This window comes from Armigeres subalbatus, chromosome 3 (assembly GCF_024139115.2).
Source record: "Armigeres subalbatus isolate Guangzhou_Male chromosome 3, GZ_Asu_2, whole genome shotgun sequence".
NCBI lineage: Eukaryota > Metazoa > Arthropoda > Insecta > Diptera > Culicidae > Armigeres > Armigeres subalbatus.
In genome coordinates this window covers 56,149,615-56,173,072 of record NC_085141.1, presented here as the reverse complement: position 1 = coordinate 56,173,072, position 23,458 = coordinate 56,149,615, and the positions used below count along the sequence as shown (strand labels likewise).

General features: G+C 42.9%; 1 protein-coding gene across 1 annotated transcript in view; it reads left to right on the top strand.

The window, feature by feature from the left end:
* LOC134224346 (hemicentin-1) overlaps positions 1-23,458 on the top strand; it is a 587,700-nt gene that overhangs the window by 226,836 nt on the left and 337,406 nt on the right. The window contains exon 3 of the mRNA XM_062703676.1: positions 3,427-4,501. Within this exon, the coding sequence (XP_062559660.1) occupies positions 4,045-4,501 (457 nt within the window). The 5' untranslated portion in view covers positions 3,427-4,044. The remainder of the gene's footprint in view (positions 1-3,426; positions 4,502-23,458) is intronic.

Genomic DNA, 23,458 nt, shown 5'->3' with positions numbered 1-23,458 from the left:
ACAGTCCGACTGGGGTGTTTATTGATATATTTTGGCTTTTTCAGTCTTATGTGTGTGTGTCATCCTCTATCCCTCACCCAGCTGGGGGCGTTGGTCAAGTAGTACTACGAATAATTTGATCATATCGCATGTTCCGTAATGGTGCCCTTTTTGTTATGAAGACTAGTACTACAAAAAGGAATCACTTATGAGGAAAGGAACCTCAGGAAGTGTAGGGAATGGGATGTACTAATTGTTCATAACAGGTACAGCAAAACATCACAAGGACGCCCTTATTCGCACTAACTACTCAGGGAGTAGAAGGTCGAGAAGAGCCACCGTTGCTAACCAAAGCATGAACCGGATATCTGGGACTCCCACAATATCCGCGGCAATAGTAGCAAACGATGCCCTGTGCGTATTTAGTAGTCAATGATATGATTTATGAAGCATAAAAAACATAATAGGGTAAGATGGTGGAATTCACCCACCGCGGATGATTAGCGGGGGGGGGTCTTTTATATCTTATTACCCTAAAACAGAATAATTGGAACTGGCTCATCAATGTAATTTATCCTTTCGTTGTTAGCAGCTTCGGAATAACTGCCAAATGGTGTCACTCAGCCATCTGAATCGAGACACATCCCGTCTTTGAAACCATGCGCTGAATCCGAATACGTCTTCGAACATGATGAGGAAGTCTCGATGCCCAACGATGACAGCTGACTGCAGATCATCATCATGGGCACTGCTTCTCCAGAGAACTAACGTCTGGGTTTTGCGTCCAGGTAGCACGTTGGAATTCTAGCGGTTGAACTGACGGCGTTGTTTATCATGAGTGCAATCAATTCGGCTTGTGCGGTTTCCAGAATCGTTGATAATCGGCCGAAAAACTTAAAAAAAAAACTTGACAGCAGAAACAAAATGCGACTGTCCACGCACAAAAGCTTGCTGCGACCACTTTTTGGCTTTTTCAGTCTGATATATTCAAAAGGGGTTTATATTCGCATTGCCCGACGTTTCGGCCCGTTTATTGGTTCTTTTTCAAGGGAAAAGCTGTCTGCCGTTCTTCATACACTTAACAACCATATACATATATGCAAGGATTGGAGCTTCTAGTATTTGAACACATAATTTGATTGTCATTAACATATTTTTTTTACATTAAATGGGAAGCCAAAATTTATTAATAATTCATAATTAATTTTTATTATCGTCGTTTTTTCACAGTGGATGATTTAGCAAGAAATATTCAGAATTATTCAGAAAGGTATATGAAAAATATATGGTAAAGCAGATTTGAAAAAAAGATTTACCTACTTCGCAAGAAAAAAAATGAAAATGAACTTAATCTTGTCTGTCCCAGCGCTTAATTTTATTAACATTTAGTCGTGACCTGATTCTCATGATAAACTTGCCTATCAAGTTATCGATTCCGTTCAATCCGCTGATGGAATTTGCCAAATTTTAATGCCTTCGGAATTTGCAGAAAAAAAACATTGAAATGAAACTTTTTGATAAAATCTTTTTTTGCCACCAAAGTTTTAAAAACTTTGAGAAAAGTCGAACCATGCAAAATTCATAATTTGGTAAAATTCATATTTTTGGTAAGTACTAATTTGGCTTTAGATTCCTGTCTAAAATATTGAATTTGTTTGAATAATGTTTTGGAGCTCTTTAAAAAAAAAAATCAATGAATTTTTTGTTAAATACGGTACGTATGGTCAGCTTAGGATAAGGAGAGGAAAATTAGTTTGATACTCATTATTATAAGATTATAATGCTACAATGCTGGTTTGAGACACAAGAGATGAAGAAGTTGGTCTTTAATGAAAAAAGAGACGCTCTAAAAATACTTTACAAGCGCCTCAGGAATCCGCGCAACGACTTTGCCTCTTTGACAAAGTTGTACTGATATGATTCATTTCTGATTACATTTACATTCTGAGTCTAACATCTTAAATATAAGGTGGGACAACTTTTGGAAAAAAAAAATGGGATAGAATAGTTGAAAATATTTTTCGTTTTCTGGTGGACATTTCTAACAAAACACCGAAGACGTTTTATAGAAGAAAACTAAATGCGTATTTGTCGACTCAAAATGGGATTAATTAGCATACGTTAATATAAAAATTTCCATAACATTAGGTTTTGAAAACAGCTTTATGATTTTGTTCAGCGGCGCAGCCAAAATTTTTGATTATACTCGACCTTACGAGACAGTGTGGTTTAAGTCTAAATTTGTTTCGAAATTCCGCGGAATTCCGTAAAATTTCGTTATAAGCTAAATTTTTCTAGCGAAATTTTTGTAATTTTACGAAACGAAACGAAATCAATAATTCAGATTTCGTCATGTTCAAATTTCGCGAAATTCCGCGGAATTTCGTTTCGAACCACATGAAACGAAATTTTTCGAAATACCGCATATGCTTATGAAAAAGGCTGTTCGAGAGCTAAAAAGGCCGCTAAGAAGGACGAAATCTCGACCGAGCTTCTAAAAATTGGAATTGCAGACTGAAAGAAAAATTCCACCAGGTGATTGAAATTATTTGGGAGGGAGAAGAAGAGCTGGCTTGTTTATCCAGTTGAGTCGATCGGTATACATATAACACTATGAGTCTCCAGGCCATCTATCAAAAGTTCTTTTTTGGAGTAATCATATAGCCCGGTACAACTTTGTTGTACGATAAAGGCAAAAACAAAAAGAACGGGGAGTTTAGCATTTTGACTGAAAAGCCATCTCCTAAAAATAAAGTTGATTCTGCCGTAAGACGAGTTAGCATTATTTCACTCAATTATACCTACTTGAGTGCCACTTATATGTATCAACAGATATGTATCAAGGTCTCAGTAGTAAGACAAGAATTTTATTATCAATAACTTGACGATCCTAATTGCTAAGGTCGGAGTACATATCCGAAAAGATACATTCAAGTATTTTAGTGCAATGGAATACTCTCAACTTCTTTTTAGTAGAATGGATATGGAAACTAATATTTTTTTCCGTTTCCGTTTATAATATATTCGATATAGCTCTCATAAAGATATATCCTCCTCCTTATTGGTATTACATCCCCACACTGGGACTGAGCCGCCTCGCAGCTTAGTGTTCATTAAGCAATTCCACAGTTATTAACTGCGAGGTTTCTAAGCCAAGTTACCATTTTTGCATTCGTATATCATGAGGCTAGCACGATGATACTTTTATGCCCAGGGAAGTCGAGACAATTTCCAATCCGAAAATTGGCGGCACCGGCACCGGGAATCGAACCCAGCTACCCTCAGCATGGTCTTGCTTTGTAGCCGCGCGTCTTACCGCACGACTAAGGAGGGCCCCTAAAGATAAAGATATATAACGTTGCTAATTTAGAAAAATAAAATATTACTCTATTCATGCATTGAAACTATCCAATAATTGATGAACATTCTTTTCTAATTTTTCCACAGAGTTGGAGACTGCAAAATCGCTTCATACCCGTAGGCAGCATATTGACTTGCGCAAAATAATGAAGATTTGAACAGATTGCTGTTTACGTTTACCCATTTTCAACACACAAAAAGAGCTACAAAAAACAAGCGTTCAACAACGGAATAAAAAGCGAACAAATCGATTTCCAATAAAGCAAGAGTTGCAGGCGGCTTTGGCTTCACGATATAAAGCTTCGCTACTCCGCACTCGCTGGTACGGTCGGGGTGAGAGCGTGTTAAAAGCTTCCTGTGAACAAAAACCAAAGATAAAAACAAATCACAACCATTTGTCTGAGTTACCCAGAGAAAGGCTGCCGTAGGGTGGCGTCGGAGGTTATAGAAAGCTAGCGAAGCAGCAAATTGCAACCAGAAAAAAAAGTATCATCTGCCAACCTGGGTTTCGTTCCCCAGCACGGTTTGAGAGCATTTCGAGTGAAATATCAAAATAAATACGAGGTCATAAATTTTGCCACAAAAAGTTGAATCCTCGGTGGCAAAAAGCAGCAGCAGCTTCGGCTTTCCCGTGGAAGGACAAAAGGACTAGAAGAAGCAAAAGCGTAAATTATCGATTTCGATAAACAAATCATAACCATTAGAATGAGGTTAGAACGGGTAGCAGATATGGACTTTTACGGTTGCGGGAGTGCGATTGGTACCACCGAGGATTTGGCCAGCGGGAAGCATCCCTTGGCCGAAGCCATTCCATCCGGTGCTCAGGCTCAGTGTTGGCCCGGATGTAGAACAAACCCACAGAGCTCGAATGAGGTCAACCACAATAGTAACTGCCCTGGCACTGCTGATCGTAATGTTCGGGGCGTCGACGTGGATGATGGTGATGAGCATCATGGTGGCGGTTACCACGATGATGGAAGCAGTCGGAGTCCATTGGTCACAGCAGGCACCCAATCATATTTGCCATTTAGCAATGCCTCCTCCACAACCACCGCCAACAGTAGGAGTAGAAGCCGTAGCAGAAAAATAGGATCCCATCTGCATCCGGTGACATTTATCGCCCTGGTGCTGCTGACACAATTGACTGTAAATATTAGCATAGGTAAGTGGCAGATTGAGATTTATCTTGTGTATACAATATTAGGGGGAAGCAATTACTGGAATGGATCGGAGGGTAGAGTTCAACAACAGATGCTTATTTACCGAGCTGGTTACAAGTAGTTTGAGTTGGAATAAGAACCAAAAGAAATTCTTATCAGTTTATAATTTTTTGCTTGGTAATACTTCAGGGTGGTGGGACTATCGATATTGGCTTCCACTTGTACTATCGCACAAAGCAATTTGAACCACACTCAACTTATCGACAACACTCAAAGAAAGCCCCAGGGAACCAAGTGTCTCATTCGGAGTATTAATTTTCGGGCTAATGGAATTTTAGACATAGCAATCAATAGCCATATGACCACCAAGCCCGTAGTTTCTTGTTGGAAATATATTTCTCTCTTCTACTTAGAAAATGCAAATGACTGTTGATTATTTCACGAAAGCAATCAACAATTTATGACCGAGGCGTACTATACAGCAGGTTTCAATATCGATCATGTTCTATAGATTTACTGCAAACGCCGCGAATCGTACTTCTTCATGAAAGTTGTTACTGGAACGACTTTCAAGTTTAACACCCACAGAAGGCATCCATTTCGATGAACCAACATTTTATAAACACCCACAGCACCCTCATCCGTGTGAAGAACCAGAATAGCACTGCTCTGTTGGTATGGCTCGTAAAATAGCCCTAAGAAATGAGCTATCTTGCAAAGTGGTATGCATCAAACAGCGAAATGAAATTGTAATACCGCTCTTCTCGAAACTTGGAAGTTTTTCTCGTTCATTACTAACCCTGAGTGTTGTTGCGTAAAAAACCCATTTTGTTAAATGGAAAGAGTTGAGAATGGGAAATTTTTTCTACTTATCCGAATCCCTTGAATATGGAAAAAAATGCTCAAAAGTATAGTACCGTTTGCGAGGAATTCTAATGTTCAAGCTTTCTAACTAAAATGTGGATGCTGGATAAAGTGAATTCTTTGTATTGAAGTATCTTTTTCGTGCGGTTTCAAATCATGATCAATTGTAAATCGCTATGTTTGTAGTATTATGCTATCGAGCTCGTAAAAACGACAATACCAATGAACAGTATGATACACTTGGCTGACCACGGGAAATCTGGTTTCATCTTATTGTTAATGGAGAATAGTCACAAAAGATCGTTCAGCAAATTATAAATTTAATTTGAATCCAGTTTGCTTTCATTATGCCTCATCCTTCACGAATGTTTGCGTGCTTGTTTTCAACTATGCTACGTAAAAACGTATCAGTCAATTTTTCAACGACTGCTATCATTTTTAAATATGGTGTAGATCGGCGGTTCTCAACCTGGGGTACATGTACCCCTGGGGGAAACTTCGCTGGCTTCAGGGGGTACCTCGAACAATAATGCGTAAAACACGTAAAGTGATTAAAATCTAGACCTAGAAGGCTTGGAGGCCTTTATTTGAGGAGAACGACGGTTTTTTCCGGGAAGTTAAATAGCTCCGTTGCAAGAGAGTTAGAAGTCTCCTTTCAAGCAACTCGAAAGCCTCCTCCTTTCAAGAGGCTCGGAAGCCCCCTTCAAGAGGCTTGGAAGCCTCCTTTCAAGAGGCTCGGAAGCCTCCTTTCAAGAGGCTCGGAAGCCTCCTTTCAAGAGGCTCGGAAGCCTCCTTTCAAGAGGCTCGGAAGCCTCCTTTCAAGAGGCTCGGAAGCCTCCTTTCAAGAGGCTCGGAAGCCTCCTTTCAAGAGCTCAGAAGCCTCCTTTCAAGAGGCTCAGAAGCCTCCTTTCAAGAGGCTCAGAAGCCTCCTTTCAAGAGGCTCAGAAGCCTCCTTTCAAGAGGCTCAGAAGCCTCCTTTCAAGAGGCTCAGGCCTCCTTTCAAGAGGCTCAAGCCTCCTTTCAAGAGGCTCAGAAGCCTCCTTTCAAGAGGCTCAGAGCCTCCTTTCAAGAGGCTCAGGCCTCCTTTCAAGAGGCTCAGAAGCCTCCTTTCAAGAGGCTCAGAAGCCTCCTTTCAAGAGGCTCAGAAGCCTCCTTTCAAGAGGCTCAGAAGCCTCCTTTCAAGAGGCTCAGAAGCCTCCTTTCAAGAGGCTCAGAAGCCTCCTTTCAAGAGGCTCAGAAGCCTCCTTTCAAGAGGCTCAGAAGCCTCCTTTCAAGAGGCTCAGAAGCCTCCTTTTAAGAGGCTCAGATGCCTCTCATCAAGAGGCTCAGAAGCCTTCTTTCAAGAGGCTCAGAAGCCTCCTTTCAAGAGGCTCAGAAGCCTCCTTTTAAGAGGCTCAGAAGCCTCCTTTTAAAAGGCTCAGAAGCCTCCTTTCAAGAGGCTAAGAAGCCTCCTTTCAAGAGGCTCAGAAGCCTCCTTTCAAGAGGCTCAGAAGCCTCCTTTCAAGAGGCTCAGAAGCCTCCTTTCAAGAGGCTCAGAAGCCTCCTTTCAAGCGGCTCAGAAGCCTCCTTTCAAGAGGCTCAGAAGCTTCCTTTCAAGGGACTCAGAAGCCTCCTTTCAAGAGGCTCAGAAGCCTCCTTTCAAGAGGCTCGGAAGGCTCCTTTCAATAGGCTCGGAAGCCTCCTTTCAAGAGGCTCGGAAGCCTCCTTTCAAGAGGCTCGGAAGCCTCCTTTCAAGAGGCTCGGAAGCCTCCTTTCAAGAAATTCGGAAGCCTCCTTTCAAGAGGCTCGGAAGCCTCCTTTCAAGAGGCTCGGAAGCCTCCTTTCAAGAGGCTCGGAAGCCTCCTTTCAAGAGGCTCGGAAGCCTCCTTTCAAGAGGAACGGAAACCTGCGTGGCAAGTCCGATTAGATCCACTATGTGCAGGGTCTTGAGAAAGTTGCCATCCCGAGAACATCCTAGACCAGACCGAGAATCGAACTCGCCATCTCCGGACTGGCAATCCTTCGCCTTTGCTCACAAGGCTACTGAAGACCCCGATAAACACAATACCGTTACCTAATCGATGATCTTTGCACTGCTCAGATTTCAGCGTACAGTTATTTAAAATCTTTTTTTTAATAGCTAGGATTGTATTATGTAGATAATGCAGTTCAAGTGTGGGTCACCAATCATCAGGTACAATGCGACCGGAATGAAAGAACGCAACGACCATTTATGCGTTTCGTCCTTAGGTTTCTACAATAGAATGGTCGGATTGTTTGTTCTCAAAATGCATTACTTACCTATAATGATATTTTGAAAAATATTCATTTAATCTTAAACTGAAATTGCTGCCGAATATATCGTATGCTACCATTTCAAGTGACATTACTGAATAGAATTTAAAAATTGTTTCTAAGGAACTGAGAAACAATAATCGTACTCATATTTCACTCTTAAAGTTCATGACGTTCTTGTTTTATTGTCGTACTATAAGTGAGCAGTTGTTTTAAAAGTTGATCTATTTATGACAGTCACATTTATAAACATCCAACTTCTTCTTTCCCAATTTACCTCCTTCATAATTATTCTTCGTTTCAGACACTTGAAACATTCACCCTTACCCGGCGTGGAACGGTCATAAATGCCAACTGCCACACTACCCTCTGCCACTTAATTCACTTGTTTGGTTCGAACACTTGTTTGTCAGCCCACACACCCGGGCTAGGTGAGCCAACAGAACTTCTGTGGGCATTCATTACCATAATAATAAGTCAACTTTTCGACCCTCCCGTTCGTGTCTCCTCTGTCGCTTCGGAAAAAGTAGTCCCATCCGAGCCGTGTGTTTATCTGGATAATTTATTTATGAGTGGAGCAAACATGCAGGACAAACATAAAGGTTTTTCTATTTCGTATTGGACAGCCTCTCTCCTTTCCATCGGCGCCACACTGGACTTAGTTTGGGGATTTTGTTAGGTTTTGTGAGGTATGCCGTTAGTCCCGCAGGATTTAATGAAAGCGGAAACAAACTGGAAGCAAACATGTCGGAGCCTCACCATCTGGGACAGCAAGATGAGAGTGTTGATTGCCGAAGGTAGACCGTTTAGAGATGGGGGTGTTGTGTCGGGAAAAACGTGGGCTTCCCTCTTATTATTTTCAGGAAATCGAGGGAAGTTTCCTGTAGCCAATACAGCAGCGTTTGCAATTTCACCTGCTGATGACCGCTAGCTCTCCAGGCAATGGACGGGCCCAACCGATGTTATGGTACCGAGCAGCAAACAGCAGGACGAAGGTGGACAAAATTAATGAACTGTGGCTCACTTTCACACGTGAGTGGGCGAAAACGAAGCGGAACGACAACTCATTTGGGCTGGTTTGTGACAGCCCAAATGATGGCTGCGGTGAGTGCGAGCCCGGGAAACCCATTTTGTTTGTGCCCAATATGTGGGTTTCATCGGTTGTTGATATTTGATTGATGGTAGAATAAGTGGTTTGATCTCTGATCGGAAGCTTTTTTTTTTTGACTCGGTTGACATGTAATTGATTAGTTTGGTTTCGTGATGGAACCACCGATATTTGCTGGACGAAATGATAGCGAATGGTTATTTGATGTCTAGCATCATGAGTGTAATACAATAAAATAATATCAACGTAAACAGTAAACTGTTGAAAATGACAATATTGACACGAGGTACTGCATACATGCGCGAGTCAAAACAATTTCGAACAGAAAAACACGTGTCTGACGTAATATAAATATAATTACAGTGCACTACAGTGCTGAAAGGCATAAATGTTGGACTATTGAGAACGCGTTAGAAGAAAGTTTTTTTTTGCTGAATATCTAACTTTTTCCTACTCACTTTGACAATTGATTTGTATCCACCTTGACGTACAGGAAATAGACAAAATAAGGTAAATTACGGGTGAAATTAAATATGTTTTGTCTTTGTCAATGATAATCTCGAGTTTATTTTTGGAATTTGCGCTGAAACTGAAAGAGATATTCCGGGGTTTCCGAAAGAAGGTTCAGAAGCTTTAATTTGTGGTGAACGTTACTAAATTATTCTAGTAAACATATGTATGACAGGGCTTTTGCTGATTGAATCCATGATAAAGTAAACACCAATCATTCAATGACTCTTCCTCAATTGTTTTCTACCGGGAAAAGAATCATACATACAAAATAAAAGGTCTGTCGATTTCCAGGTCCTTCAGACTGCCTCAGGGGAAACGGTCATTTCCGTTTTAGCTTCAAAATCAGCTGTTCAACGGCTCATTTCCAAAGTTCTCTGTTTGGAGGCGAACCATGAATGTAGTAAAATAGGCCATTAACGACTCTGATCGCTTGGAGGACATTGAAGGTGTGTTGAGGAACCGGGTAATTACCTCCTTCGATTTCCTTGGCGGCTCCCAACACTCAAATTGGTCCGATTCGTTGAATCACAATTTCCTTTGGCTGGCGATTGTTCTTGGGGTTTCATGAAGCTATCCTGCATCGATAGCTTCTGGGGAATAATCCTTCTTGGGCAAATTGCAAACACTCGCGGACTGATTAAAAAACACTTTATTTAAAGGAAATCACAAACTACACATAAACTACATTTATTCTTTACTTAAAGTTAACATAATTTGTTCTTTATTACTACACACGTATACAATTATTATTTGCCATGCGAAGGCCACTACGCGCGCCTGTGGTTCAGTTTGAGGACCGATTCTAACTAAACTAGAAAATGAGACTGGTCATCAGCAGTCGAATTGTCACGATCGCCTATGATACGGACGAACAACGATTCTCAGGATTGAAATCTGCTCCTAATTAAAACCACCTAATCTCGCGCAACATACCCACCACTGCAATTCCAGATGGTCGCGCTCTCTTGCGTGCTCCTAGGTAACGATCAGAGCTCTCCTTATACCGCATTGCCTATCGGAGATGTGGATAGATTCGGGTGATTGTTTACCTTGCCTGGTCACTTTCGCTTTCTATCCACACTCTAGTCTTGCTAAACATATAGCTATATTTGACTAGCCGTCTGATGGCTTGCTGGACCGCAGGCAATCCTTTGTTCTGCAGTCAGCAGCATTCGATGTAGGCTCGCAGTTAATTTATCGCACCAGGGTTGTAGTTTTGGGTAATTGAGGCGATACTACTCCACAACATCCTCACCCACCCAGGAATTGATCCAATTTCTGAAATTAAATAGAATATCCTCTTTGACGGGAAAGGGAATGGGAAGGTTGAACTGGAGTCGAAAATTTCTTTAATTGGTTGTTGAGTGTAGAAACGGTAAAACACACAACTTTTCTATAGGGCGTTTGAAAATTCCGGAGGCCGTTTTTAAAGTAACCACCCTTACAATCCCGTCGGTACCAGGATGGACAGCAGTGATACGGCCTAATTTCCATTTCATTGGAGGTTGGTTATCCTCCCGAATTATTACTAGCCCACCAATATCGACCTTAATCGGTGGTTTCCATCGCTTATTTCTCCCTTAGAGCTGACACAAGTATTCACGCCGCCATCTCTTCCAAAAATCTTGGAGCAGCTTCTGCATTAACTGGAAACGATCCAGCCGGTTCAGTTTGACATTTTCCAAATCAGGATCCGGTAAGCTTTGCAGACTGGAACCAATCAAAAAATGCGACGGTGTTAATGGCTCCAGATCGTTGGGATCGTCCGACATTGGCGTCAACGGTCTGGAATTTAAACAACCCTCTATCTGTACGAGCAACGTGGTAAAATCCTCGGGTGATAACGGCGTTTCTCCTACTACTTTCACAAGATGAATCTTGGCGGACCGTACCGCGGCCTCCCATAGGCCTCCAAAGTGAGGAGCACTCGGCGGGTTAAAATGCCATCGTGTCCCTTGTTCCGAGCAGTGTCTCGCCACACCCTCTCGATGTTCCTTCGTTCTTAGTAGCTCGTCCAATTCCTTCAACTTGTTCCGCGCTCCAACGAAGCTTGTGCCATTGTCGGAGTACAAATCTTCGCATTTTCCTCTTCTGGCCGAGAATCGTCGCAGGGCTTGGATGAACCTGTCAGTAGTCAGGTCCGAAACAAGTTCGAGGTGCACCGCCTTGGTACACAAGCAAATGAACACAGCGACATACATTTTTACCACTGGGCGGCGAGGTGCTGGCCGGACAAAAAATGGCCCACAATAATCTACGCCGGTCTGAGAAAACGGTCGGGATACAGTAACACGTGGCGCTGGCAGCTCCCCCATAAACTGCTCGATCGATGATGGTTTCACCCGGAAGCATTTCATGCATCGGTGTACTACGTTTCGAACCACGCTTCTTCCTCCCAGCGGCCAGAAACGTAATCGAACAGTTGCCAATAATAACTGCGGCCCAGCATGCAGTAGTTTTTCGTGGAAATAACGTAAAATCAGCTTGGTAAGCTGATGGCGTGCTGGTAATACCATAGGGTGCTTCGTATCCTCTGGCTCTTTCGAATGCGCAAGTCGCCCTCTTACTCTAATCACCCGATCCTCTGATATGTACGGGTTGAACCAACGCAGTGACGACTTTCTCGGAACAGAGTCTCCTTTAGACAGTGTCCTCCATTCTTCTACGAAACATTCCTGCTGAACTCTCCGGACCAGGTTTACTTCTGCGTCCTTCAGCTCCGCTGTTGTGAGAAACTTCGGTGGATTTCGTTGACCTCGTGGTGTACGCAACAGATTCAGATACCGTAACCAATACGCAGTTCGTCTAACGAGCTCGATGTATGATGAGGAACGTCCTAGGTACCATTCGTTGAACTCCTCGGCTGAAGAATTAATACATGCGACAGCTGTATGTCTCTTCTCTTTGTCCGCTTCAGTTCCGCTTGATAGCTCTGGAGGTTCTGGCCAATTTTCGGGTTGCGACACTTTCGGCTAAATGACCCTTTCGGGCAAATGACCCATTTGGCCAAACGACCCTTTCGACCCAATGACCTTTTTTTTTACTTATGGATCCTGTACACCTCCGGTGGTGCAAAGGGCCGACTTGAAAGATCTCCATCCTGAGCGATGCCCGGCTATCGCTTTAACCTGTTGCCAGGTTAGATTTCGGTCGACTTCTTTTATTTCTTTATTGAGGCTTCGCCGCCATGAGCCTCTGGGTCTGCCTCTGCTGCGATGTCCCGCTGGGTCCCAGTCTAATGCTTGCTTACAGATTTCGTTTCCGCCCCTACGTAGAGTGTGGCCGACCCAGCCCCACTTCCGATCCCGAATTTCTGTTGTTATCGGCCTCTGGTGACAACGACGATGGAGCTCGTTGTTTGAGATCCAGTTGTGAGGCCACCAGGCCCGAATTATATACCGCAGGCATCTGTTAATGAACACCTGCAACCGTTGAGTGTTCTCCACTGATACACACCATGTTTCGCTAGCGTATAACAGCACAGATTTCACGTTAGAGTTGAAAATTCGTATTTTGGTGCGTTCACTTATCTGCCTGTTTTTCCAGATATTTCTTAAACTCGCAAAGGCAGCCCTTGCTTTCTTGATCCGTGCGCCTATGTCGATCTTGGTACCGCCGTCTGACGCCATTTGGCTACCAAGATATTGGAAGCTTTCAACATTCTCCACTGGTTGCCCGGCTACTGTGAAACTGGAAGGAGTCGCCGTGTTTACATCCAACGATTTGGTTTTGTTGACGTTGATGACTAAACCTGCCGAGGTGGAGCGATCGGCAAGGTCGTTGAGCTTACTCTGCATATCAGAGCGCCGTTTCGCGAGTAGTGCAACGTCATCCGCCAATTCGAAGTCGTTTAGGTGCTCCATGGTTATAGGCTGCCATAACAGCCCGCGGTTTGGTTCACGGTCAATCGCACCTACCAGAATCTCGTCGATTACGATGGAGAACAGTAACGGTGATAGAATACATCCTTGCCTCACACCAGCTACGACCCGGATAGGGTCGGACAAGACCCCATTGTGCAGCACTCTACACGAGAAGGCCTCGTACTATGCCTCGATGAAACTGATGATTTTCTCAGGAACCCCCTTGCGTCTCAGGGCACCCCACATATTCTCGCGATTGAGACGCTCAAAAGCTTTTCCGTAGTCAATAAATACCAAGTAAAGAGACTCTTGGAATTCGTTGACCTGCTCCAGAATGATGCGGAGCGTGAAAATATGATCTACACAGGATCAGGAGCCGGAATGGAATCCGGCCTACTGCCGCCGGAGAGTCACATCGATGTTCTCCTGAATCCGGGCTAGAATAATTTTGCATAGAACTTTGAGAACGGTACACAGCAACATCCAAGTCACCCATTTTAGGTACCTTCACTAAGATACCTTGCATTAAGTCGATCGGGAAAGTTGCGGTGTCCCAGATATTACGAAATAAACGATGCAGTAGTTGAGCGGATGTCATGACGTCAGCTTTGAGCATCTCGTCTGATATGCGATCGACTCCTGGGGCTTTATTCGATTTCATGCTTTGGATGGCTGTTTGAATCTCTAGCAGTGATGGAGCTTCGGTATTGACGCGTGTTATACGTCGGATCCTAGGCAGATCATGCCGAGGTGGTGATGGCCTGGCTGGCACTTGAAAAAGTTGTTCAAAGTGCTCGAACCAGCGTTTCTGCTGGTCAGTTGGGTCGATCAATAACTGATCCTTCGTGTCTTTCACAGGCATCGTTGCATTCATCTTCGCCCCGCTTAAGCGTTGTGAGATATCGTAGATGAGACGAATGTCCCCGGTTGCTGCGGATCTCTCTCCTTCGTCGGCCAGAGAGTCTGCCCACACTCGATTGTCCCGTCGACATGAGCGTTTTACTTCCTACTCAAGAGCCGAGTATCGTTGACGGGCTAAGACTTTGGCTCCTCTGGTTTTTGATCGCTCTATCGCGGCTTTGGCTTCTCGTTCACTGAGACAAACTAAAAAAGACGGTAACTCGAATAGCAATATTGTAAGTACTCAAGAGTAAAAACTATTTTTTTATTTACTTCTGTAGGAGATATAATCATCTCTGTAAAAGCGCACCTTTCCTTGCATAAGTCAAAAAAGTATACGCTCCCTTCTTCAAAACAGACTTTCGAGCATCTTGAAAATAAGCTTCCGAGACTCTTGGAAATTGGCTTGCGAGCCTCTTGAAATCAGGCTTCCGGGCCTGTTGAAAGGAGGCTTACAAGCCTCTTGAAAGGAGGCTTCCGAGCTTATTGAAAGAAGGCTTCCTATCCTTTTAAAAGGCGGCTTCCAAGCCTCTTGAAAGTGGATTTCCGGGCGCCTTAAAACAAGGCTTCCGGCCTCTTGAAAAAAGACTTCCCATCCTGTTGAAAAGAAGCTTCCTAACCTCTTGAAAGCAGGCTTCCGGGCTTCCGGACAAGCCTCTTGAAAGGAGGCTTCCAAGCCACTTGAAAGTAGGCTTCCGAGCCTACTGAAAATAAACATCCGAGCCTCTTGAAAATAGGCTTGCGATCCTATTGAAAATAGAATTCCGAACCCGTTAAAAGAAGGCTTCCGAGCTTGTTAAATGGAGGCTTACAAGCCTTTCGAAAGGAGCTTCCCGAGCCTCTTTAAAGGAGCCATCCGAACTTTTCGAAAGAAAGCTTCCGACCCTTTTAAAAAGCGACTTCCAAGCCTCTTGAAAGTGATCTTCCGAGCGTCTTAAAACAAGGCTTCCGGCCTCTTAAAAAGAGGCTTCCCTGTCTGTTGAAAAGAAGCTTCTCAGCCTCTTGAAAGCAGGATTTCGGGCTTTTTGGAAGAAGAGCCTCTTCAAAGGAGGCTTTTAAGCCACTTGAAAGTAGGCTTTTGAACCTATTGAAAATAAGCTTCCGAGCCTCTTGAAAATTGGCTTGCGATCCTATTGAAAATAGGCTTCCGAGCCTGTTAAAAGAAGGCTTCCGAGCATGTTAAAAGGAGGCTTACAAGCCTTTTGAAAGGAGCCATCCGAACTTTTTGAAAGAAGGCTTCCGACCTTTCCAAAGGTGGCTTCCGAGCCTCTTGAGAGTAGACTTCCGGGCGTCTTAAAACAAGGCTTTTGGCCTCATGAAAAGAGGCTTCGCTGCCTGTTGAAAAGAAGCTTCTCAGCCTCTTGAAAGCAGGCTTCGAGCTTCTTGGAAGACGGCTTTCAGGCCTTTTGAAAGTAGGCTTCCGAGCCTACTGGACGGAAACTTGTGAGCCTATTGTAAAAAGGCTACCGAGCCTCTTAAAAGGAGTTTTCGAACTTTCCGAATTTCTTGAAAGGAGTCTTCTGAGCTTTTTGAAAGAAGGCTTCCGACATTCTTGAAAGGAGGCTTTTGAGGATTCCGGGTCTCTTAAAGCAAGGCTTCCAGACCTCCCGAAAGGAGGCTTCCGAGCCTCTTGAAAGTAGCTTCCTGAGCCTCTTGAATGGAGCCATCCCAGCTTTTTGAAAGAAGTCTTCCGACTCTTTTAAAAGGCGACTTTCGAGCCTCTTGACTTCCGGGCATCTTAAAACAAGGCTTCCAGCATCTTGACGGTAGTTATCCAAGCCTTACGAAAAGAACCTTTCACGCCTCTTGAAAGGAGTCTTCCGAGCTATTTGAAAGAAGGCATCCGACCTTCTTAAAAGCCTTCCGAGCCTATTGAAAAGAGAATTCCGGGTATCTCAAAGCGAGGCTTCCGAGTCTCTTGAAAGAAGGCTTGCAGGCTTCTTGAAAGGGGATTTTCTAGCTTCTCGAAAGGATGCTTCCAAGCCTCTCGAAAGAAGGCTCCTGAACATCTTGAAAGGGGGCCTCCAAGCTGTCTGGGTGAATCCTTCCGGGAAGCAAAGCGCTCCGATCGAATAGACTTCGCCACCCCACCAAACTGACTATCTACAAAACGCTTATTAGCTGGGGTGCAGATGGTGGAGAAGACGAATGAACCACGAGTTGCATCAGCTGTTCGGAGAACCATCCATCGTTCACCCCGCGAATATCGGAAGTCTGCGGTAGACCGAGCACGTAGCCAGAATGACGGGTAGTAATCTGGTGAAAATGGTTCCTGACAACGATCCTACAGGAACAAAACCCAAGGTGCACAGCGAGCAATATGGATCGATCAGGTGACAGACGATTTGCGGAACTTCCGCTAACTTCGTGGTTGGTGTCATGCAGCCATGGACTGAACTGAATGGAGAACACTTTTATACACTACACAGACCACTCCGGCTTCAGTCTGAAGAAGAAAAATCAATAATGCATATTATGTACATGACAAAGTTTTGAAATGAAAAATACACAATTGTCAAAACTTTATTAATAAGTTTCGATTGTAATTGTTATACGTACGCCATTACGCATTTTTGTCCGAGGTACCCCCTAGTATATGTACCCCAGGTTGAGAACCGCTGAGTTAAGGCAATTGCTCGGTTTAAAACAAGGGAAGATAGGGACACTTCTTTCAAAGAATGCGTTTAACCGTCAGTAGGCAAATTACAATATGGTTTCTGCTTTCCATTTAGGCATTTGCTCGGTTAAAGGCAAGGTAGAATATGCTCCCTTCGTTCAAAGGATGCATCTTCCCGACAGAGAGGAAGATAAGATATGGTTTAATTTTTCAAATGATGCTTTTGCCAGGAAGATGGCAAAAGACGAGATGGTTCCTTCTTCTCATTCAGGAATTTACTTGGCTAGAGGTGTGGGAAGACCTAATCCTATCTTTCAAAGGATGACGGAAGGTCCAGCAGAAGCCAAAAGATGATATAGTTCCTTCTTTCAATTCAAGCACTCGCTCGATTAAAGGCAAGGGGAGATGAGATTCCTTCACTCGTAGGATACAAAAGATGGCAAAAGATGATATGATAATAATCCCCAGTAGAAGCCAAAGAGGCTATGACTTCTTTTCTTTTCAATTCAAACATTTGATTGGTTCAAAGCAAGGGGAGAAATGATCCCATCTTTGAAAGGATGTATTTGCCACGATTAAGGCAAGCGAAAATATAATTCAATCTTCAAAATGAATTCTTTTGAAAAATCATGCATTTTTCTTCTCTTTGATCCTTCATTTTAAAGCCTGCATTAGTCCTGTCTAGGAAGAGAACATATGGCCTGATAGAAGGCTTGGAGTTCCATAATGCTATATTCCAAAAGACTCAGCTCGACAAATAGAAGTGACGTCTGCTGTATGAGCGTTTTGGAAGAGCGCAAAAATATGATTTAGTAGAAAAAAAAATACTTTTAAGAACGCATGAGAGAATACAAATTCCTTATACAGGGAGAAATGGGTTATCTGGCATACTCTTACATGAAAAAAAAACTATTTTCTAATGACAAATTAATTTAATGCCAATTTATCTTGCTGGTAGGTGTGTGAACAATTTGAAATGTTACATTAAGTTTTATTCTTAATTTACCACGCCGTACAATCCTGTTTCCAACTATCATGTATTGATTCATATAAAACGTATATCGATAGGAATTTCGATGTTGATATTCCTTTCGATGCCAAAAGTGATATTTATGATGCTCTCGTATCTTTGACAAATTTAATTGTCGAAGCCAGAGACATTGCAATTCTTAAATGTGAAATTAAATTCAACTCCATAATTATTGACGACGATCTTCAGCGTCCGACGATTTCAGATCCTGAAAAAAATGTGAGGTGAAGGCAATATTAAAGAACTCGCGATCCCTCGTTGAGAATTTTTTGGCGAGTTTTGCAAAAAGAAATTAAAAAACGTTTCGCTATTCTGAGAAAAAACAACTTGAAAAAACAAAATTTAAAAATATGAAAGCCCCGAGTGATGACGGTATTTTCTACGGGGAAGGGTCATTTGGTCGAAACCAATTCGCTCGAAAGTCATTTGGCCGAATGCCACTAGGCCGAACAGGCCATTAGGCCGAAACCCATCTGGCCGAAAGTCATTTGGCCAAATGGTCATTTGGTCATTTGGTCTAAAGGATCATTTGACTGAACGGAAGGGTCATTTGGCCGAAAGGGTCATTTAAATATCAATCAATCAAGGTCTATTCAATATTTTCTCTGGTTGTGAACATCATACAGAATACCCTCGGATATTCTTCCACAATCTATTGACGACTTACAGAACTTTTCAGAATTTTTTTAGTTGCATTTGTGCTCAGGAATTATCATGAATTAGAAGTTGATACCAATTCTTGTTTGGTCTCAATTGTGCACTATGATTTGCTTTACTACAAAATAAAAGATTCAAAATATGCTAAATATGGAAATTCCACTTTCATAGTATTTCAGACGTGGTCCCACATTGCGGTGTAGTTTGTTAAGAATTGTTTGAATTATCCACAAATTTGTAGAAAAAGTCAGCTTTTACGTTTCCTGCTTAATCCATTGTCAGCCAACAAGCTTTCATAAATTCTAGGCTACTCTTAGCTACTCAAGTTGAACATCAAATCCCCCCTTATTCCACAAGCCTTTTTTCTGCCCCAGCTTAGTGTGCATTAAGTACTTTTATCTTTTGAACTTGCCGAACCATCCGGAACGAACCAACCCCTTTTTCATAGACAAATGTATCGTTAATCCCCCGGTGAATGACGATGAAGGGACACAAAATCGCCCCCATTCAGGACCAAAGCACCGACCGACGCCTTTTCACACACTCCGTGACGCAGTGAAATATGATCCCAACCGGAGGTTGCTATTATCTTGCCTCCCATCAACAACTCGCTCCACTCTCGGCCGGTCAGTTAGTACAAATAGTCCGTCTGTCGGAATGGGTTTCCCGCCGGGTGCCGCTTGATGCCACTCTGACGGACTGTGTGCGTGGTGATACTTTAGCTCCAATCGGGCGCTCACCCCGCTAATTAAGGTGATAATTATAGCGCTTGTGGCGGAAAGTCGATCTCGTCGTCGAGCCCAATGACCGACGGTGCGGTGGTGGCCAACCGGGTCGGGCAAGCGTGAAAAGAACCTCTCACAACTCAATTAACGACCAATTAGAGAGCTGGGCTACCCGAATGCTCTCCGTGTTCGCACATTTAGTTCAAGTCGAGCGTAGTATTTGCGCACGGCTCAGTTGAACGGGCGGGCATCCCCCGTGAGGAGGTCGAGGTTTTTTTCCCTTCCGGAGTGAAAGACCGTGCGTGTCCGTCTGCGGGGGTCAAGAGTGTCCGAGAAGAAATGATAATAGCCGTCGTGATGGAGGGCAGCCTATTGTATATGGGAGTGTGTGCGTGGGGCTGCGGTTTCCTGCTGGGGAGGGACGATGTCGGCCATCATGAGTAAGCAACCGAACCGCACAAGATTGAGTTAATAAATGAAACATTATGACACTTTGTGTTGCGGGCCATTTTCCACGCTATTATTGCTACTTTTTGTTTGGGTGGGTTGTGACACGCTTTGTGATGTTAATGGTTTCGATGGAAGAAAAGCGTAGGAAAAGGGTGAGAAGATGTAACCAATTTGTTCACATGCAAGACAATGATTATGATCATGATGGTGTATGGCTTTTGTACGGACGGTTAGTTCTTCATTGGGTGATTTGCAGTTGTGTTGTTGCGTTGGTGCTAAACACAGTGTTTATGATCAAAATACGTCTTATCTTTCTTTGAATTTTAATAATAATAATAATAACTAAATAAAGAATAGTCTAATTTCGGAATAAACGCTGCATTAAGAACCGCCTTACATACTGTTCAATAGAGATTAAGCGTATTTATGCTCAATACCAACTATAAATAAAATCACACAATTAAGAGATAATCGTCCTACAATTAAATTTTTTTTTATCAATCAGATTTAGAAGACATTTTCCATGTGCTAACAACAATTCAATTCTTAAAAAAACTGGCTTTACGAAAAAAACATCTGCAAGTCCTCTTCGGGATTGACAGCTAAACGGCAGAGAAGGCACCATCATCGTTTCAAGTTAAAATTCCTCGCATTCCATTGTCACCAGTAACAACCCACATCATTACGGAAGCATCCAACTAATTATGCTTATAGCAAGCAATCAACTGGAATCTGTTCCATTCCTCCACGCCGTCTGCTCGCATCGTCATTGGAAACAACACAGCGAAGAAGCATCTCATTTCCACTAAGGTCATCATAATTTCATACCGAACGATACCCATGGGAACCATGCAGCTTTGCCATGTTTGTCGTCGCATTCAGAACAACCATCAAGTTTCGGATGAATGGCAGAGCTCATGATGCTTACACCGCTCCCGAGTCGGCAATCGATGATGTGCTGCTGCTGTTCCGTCGATGTTCAAAGAGGAATTATACATAATGAACAACAACCCCTATCCTAGGTGACAAATCTGGGCGTCGCGTTGAACAAGATCCGATTTTCACCGGCACCGACTGTTACAGGCGACTGACAATTGTAATGAGCTGAGTGCGGTGCCAATTCATTATTGTGCGATGATGGCGGCAGTAATCAGATTATTATAAATATTAATTTGTCCCGGCGATACCGTCATAGCCAGGACGATGCTGCTACCGCTGTTATGCTGTTGGTAGGGTTCTTCACCATGGTTTGTGGCTTATAATTTAAATTGATTGGGGGTTCCTGTCAAGGTTTTGTAAAAATTGGTTTCATCATCTTACGAAAAAGGTGATACAAGAATTTTCACAATTACAGTTAACTCCTTCGAAGTATTAAATAGTTTTGACGTAGAACTACGTCTGTCTTTTCTATATTGGGGTACACTTTACGATTGCAAAAAATCAAAAAACGTCACGAAAATATGATAGACTTTGATCGTTAATATCTCAGCCGTTTTTCGATGGATTTTCAATTTTCTTGGACCATTCGATCAAGGATGAGTCAACGCTTTATTCCCGATGTACACTGAAGTCGTTTTTTACGCTGTTCTGTTTACACAATTAGTTTTTTATGCGATTTTTTTTACTCGAATTTCGAATTTTCCGCGGTTCATGCAGACATATTTCGGGATTTACGCAGTTTTTCGGTTGTTTTAATTTACGTGGCCCATATCCTCCGCGTGAAAACCGACTGCAGTGTGTTACAATATTTATGTATGATAATTATTTACTATTGAAAACTTGCTAACAGTTTAGCAATCGGTTTTCGGTGAATTAGTCAATCTCATAAGTGCATCGCAAGCTTCCATTCCAACTGGAACTTTGCCTGGTTTTTAACTTAGCAATCTATTAGCAATTCTTTAATTATTAATTGAAAGCTTTCTATGCCCGCCATTACATTAGTATGTATCTTGTGCGGCAAATGCAATGGATACACTATAAAAACCCACCCACTCAAAAACATCCTAGACCGGATCAAGAATCGATCTCGTCATTTCCGGTTTCTGAGCCTTTGTTCACAAGGCTAACTCGAGACCTCAAGCCAGCATAGAAGTCAAATTAATGCAACATACAGGGCTTTTAGCTAAGGTGCAGTTCGTTTCTGCCAACTAACGAAAGCTTGGGGGCGTTTGACGGCAGCTTTTCGCTTACGTTTACTGCGTAAACTATAAACACTGTTTATTTAATCGTACGCCGCCTTGAAATCAATAAACAGATGATGTGTCTGCAAGTTGTACACCCGGAATTTATCAAAGATTTGTCGCAAGGTGAACATTTGATCCGTCGTTGATCGGCCCTCACGAAAACCTGCTTGGTATTCGCCGACGAAGGACTCTTCAAGCGGTCACAATCTGTTGAACAGAATACGGGACATAATTTTTTACGCCGAATTGAGGAGGGTTATTCCTCGGTAATTGGCGGACTCCAGTCTGTGCCCTTGCTTAAAGAGAGGGCAAATGAGGCCGTCCAACCAACTAGCAGGCATTTCCTCGTCTTCCCATATGTTCGACATAATATGGTGCAGAACTTCATAAAGCTGCTCACTGACATGTTTGAGAAGTTCAGCCGGGAGCTGGTCCTTCCCCGCAGCCTTATTGTTTTTCAGCTCTTTAATAGCTTTTTTAACCTCATCTAGTGTAGGTGACTCCACAGCTTGTCCATCGTCGCTAACATTTATTCTGTTTACCGATGCACCGTCACTTCCACTATTCAACAAAGTCTCGAAGTGTTGCCTCCACCTGGCAGCCACTTCGGTTTAATCTGTCAGCAAACTTCCTTGTTGGTCAATGCACATGACGGAAGATGACGCTGTCTTTTTCCGCACGCCATTGACAGACTCATAAAACCTCCGCATATCGTTCTGCTCCAGTTTTCCTGCGCCTCGCTAATCACTTGTTCTGGCTTCTGGCAACGTTCTTCTCGTCTGTCACTCTCTGACACTCCACATCGAACCAACCTGGCCTGGATCGCCTCTGTGCAGTGCCTACCACTTCGCGTGCTGCTGTGCTCACCGCTCCATGGATCGACTCCATGGATCGACTCCCATAGATCGTTGATGTTGTCGCTAACGTTGATTGCACTTATCCATTCGTCGAGCTTCTGGCGGTACTCAGCCGATACTCCTTCTGCCGACAATCGCTGGATATTGTAACCCATCGTTCGCTGTGATCTTTCGTTCGATACAGTTGACAACCGTGATCGAATTTTACTGACAACGAGGTAGTGAACCTCTGAATGTCCGCCCATCGATAACATCCGAGAAATGGCGCCTATCCAGCAGAACATTGTGTATTTGGTCGCAAGTCTATTGTTGTAGCCTTTGATGGGTTTAAAGGCACTGCCCGACATCTGTAGTCGACCAAAAATGCACTTACGATTATTATTCTCTTCTCAACTTTGACTAGCTACGCGGTTATTAAAGATTGAAACAAGATTTTTGTTTGCCCAACGTTTCGACACAGGGTTTGTGTCTTATTCAGGGGATATGTTAATGTGTTTGTTCTATGTCTAATGTTTGGTCTTAAGAAAACTGTCTGGTATGGATATTTGTGGTACATTACTTCGGAAACAATTAATTTGAACATTTATAACACTGAGAACACTGACAGTTCAAGTTGAAATAACAATTAACAGTCGATCCAAAACATTATGATTCTCGGTAACTAACTCATTGTAAGACACAAACCTGATGAATTGTGTCATTATCTTTGGAGATATTATTCATGTTTTGTCCTCATTGGATTAGTTCATTGGCCAAAATGAATTAAAAATTGAAATAGAACAATGAAAGAGGTTAGGGATTATTTAATTTATGTTATTTTCGTTTCAGAAAGCCAGCAAGGGCGTTTAAACCTTGGCTTTAAATCTTCGAACCTCCAATTCGATTGCCATTAAATCCCAGATGGAAAACTATAAGCAA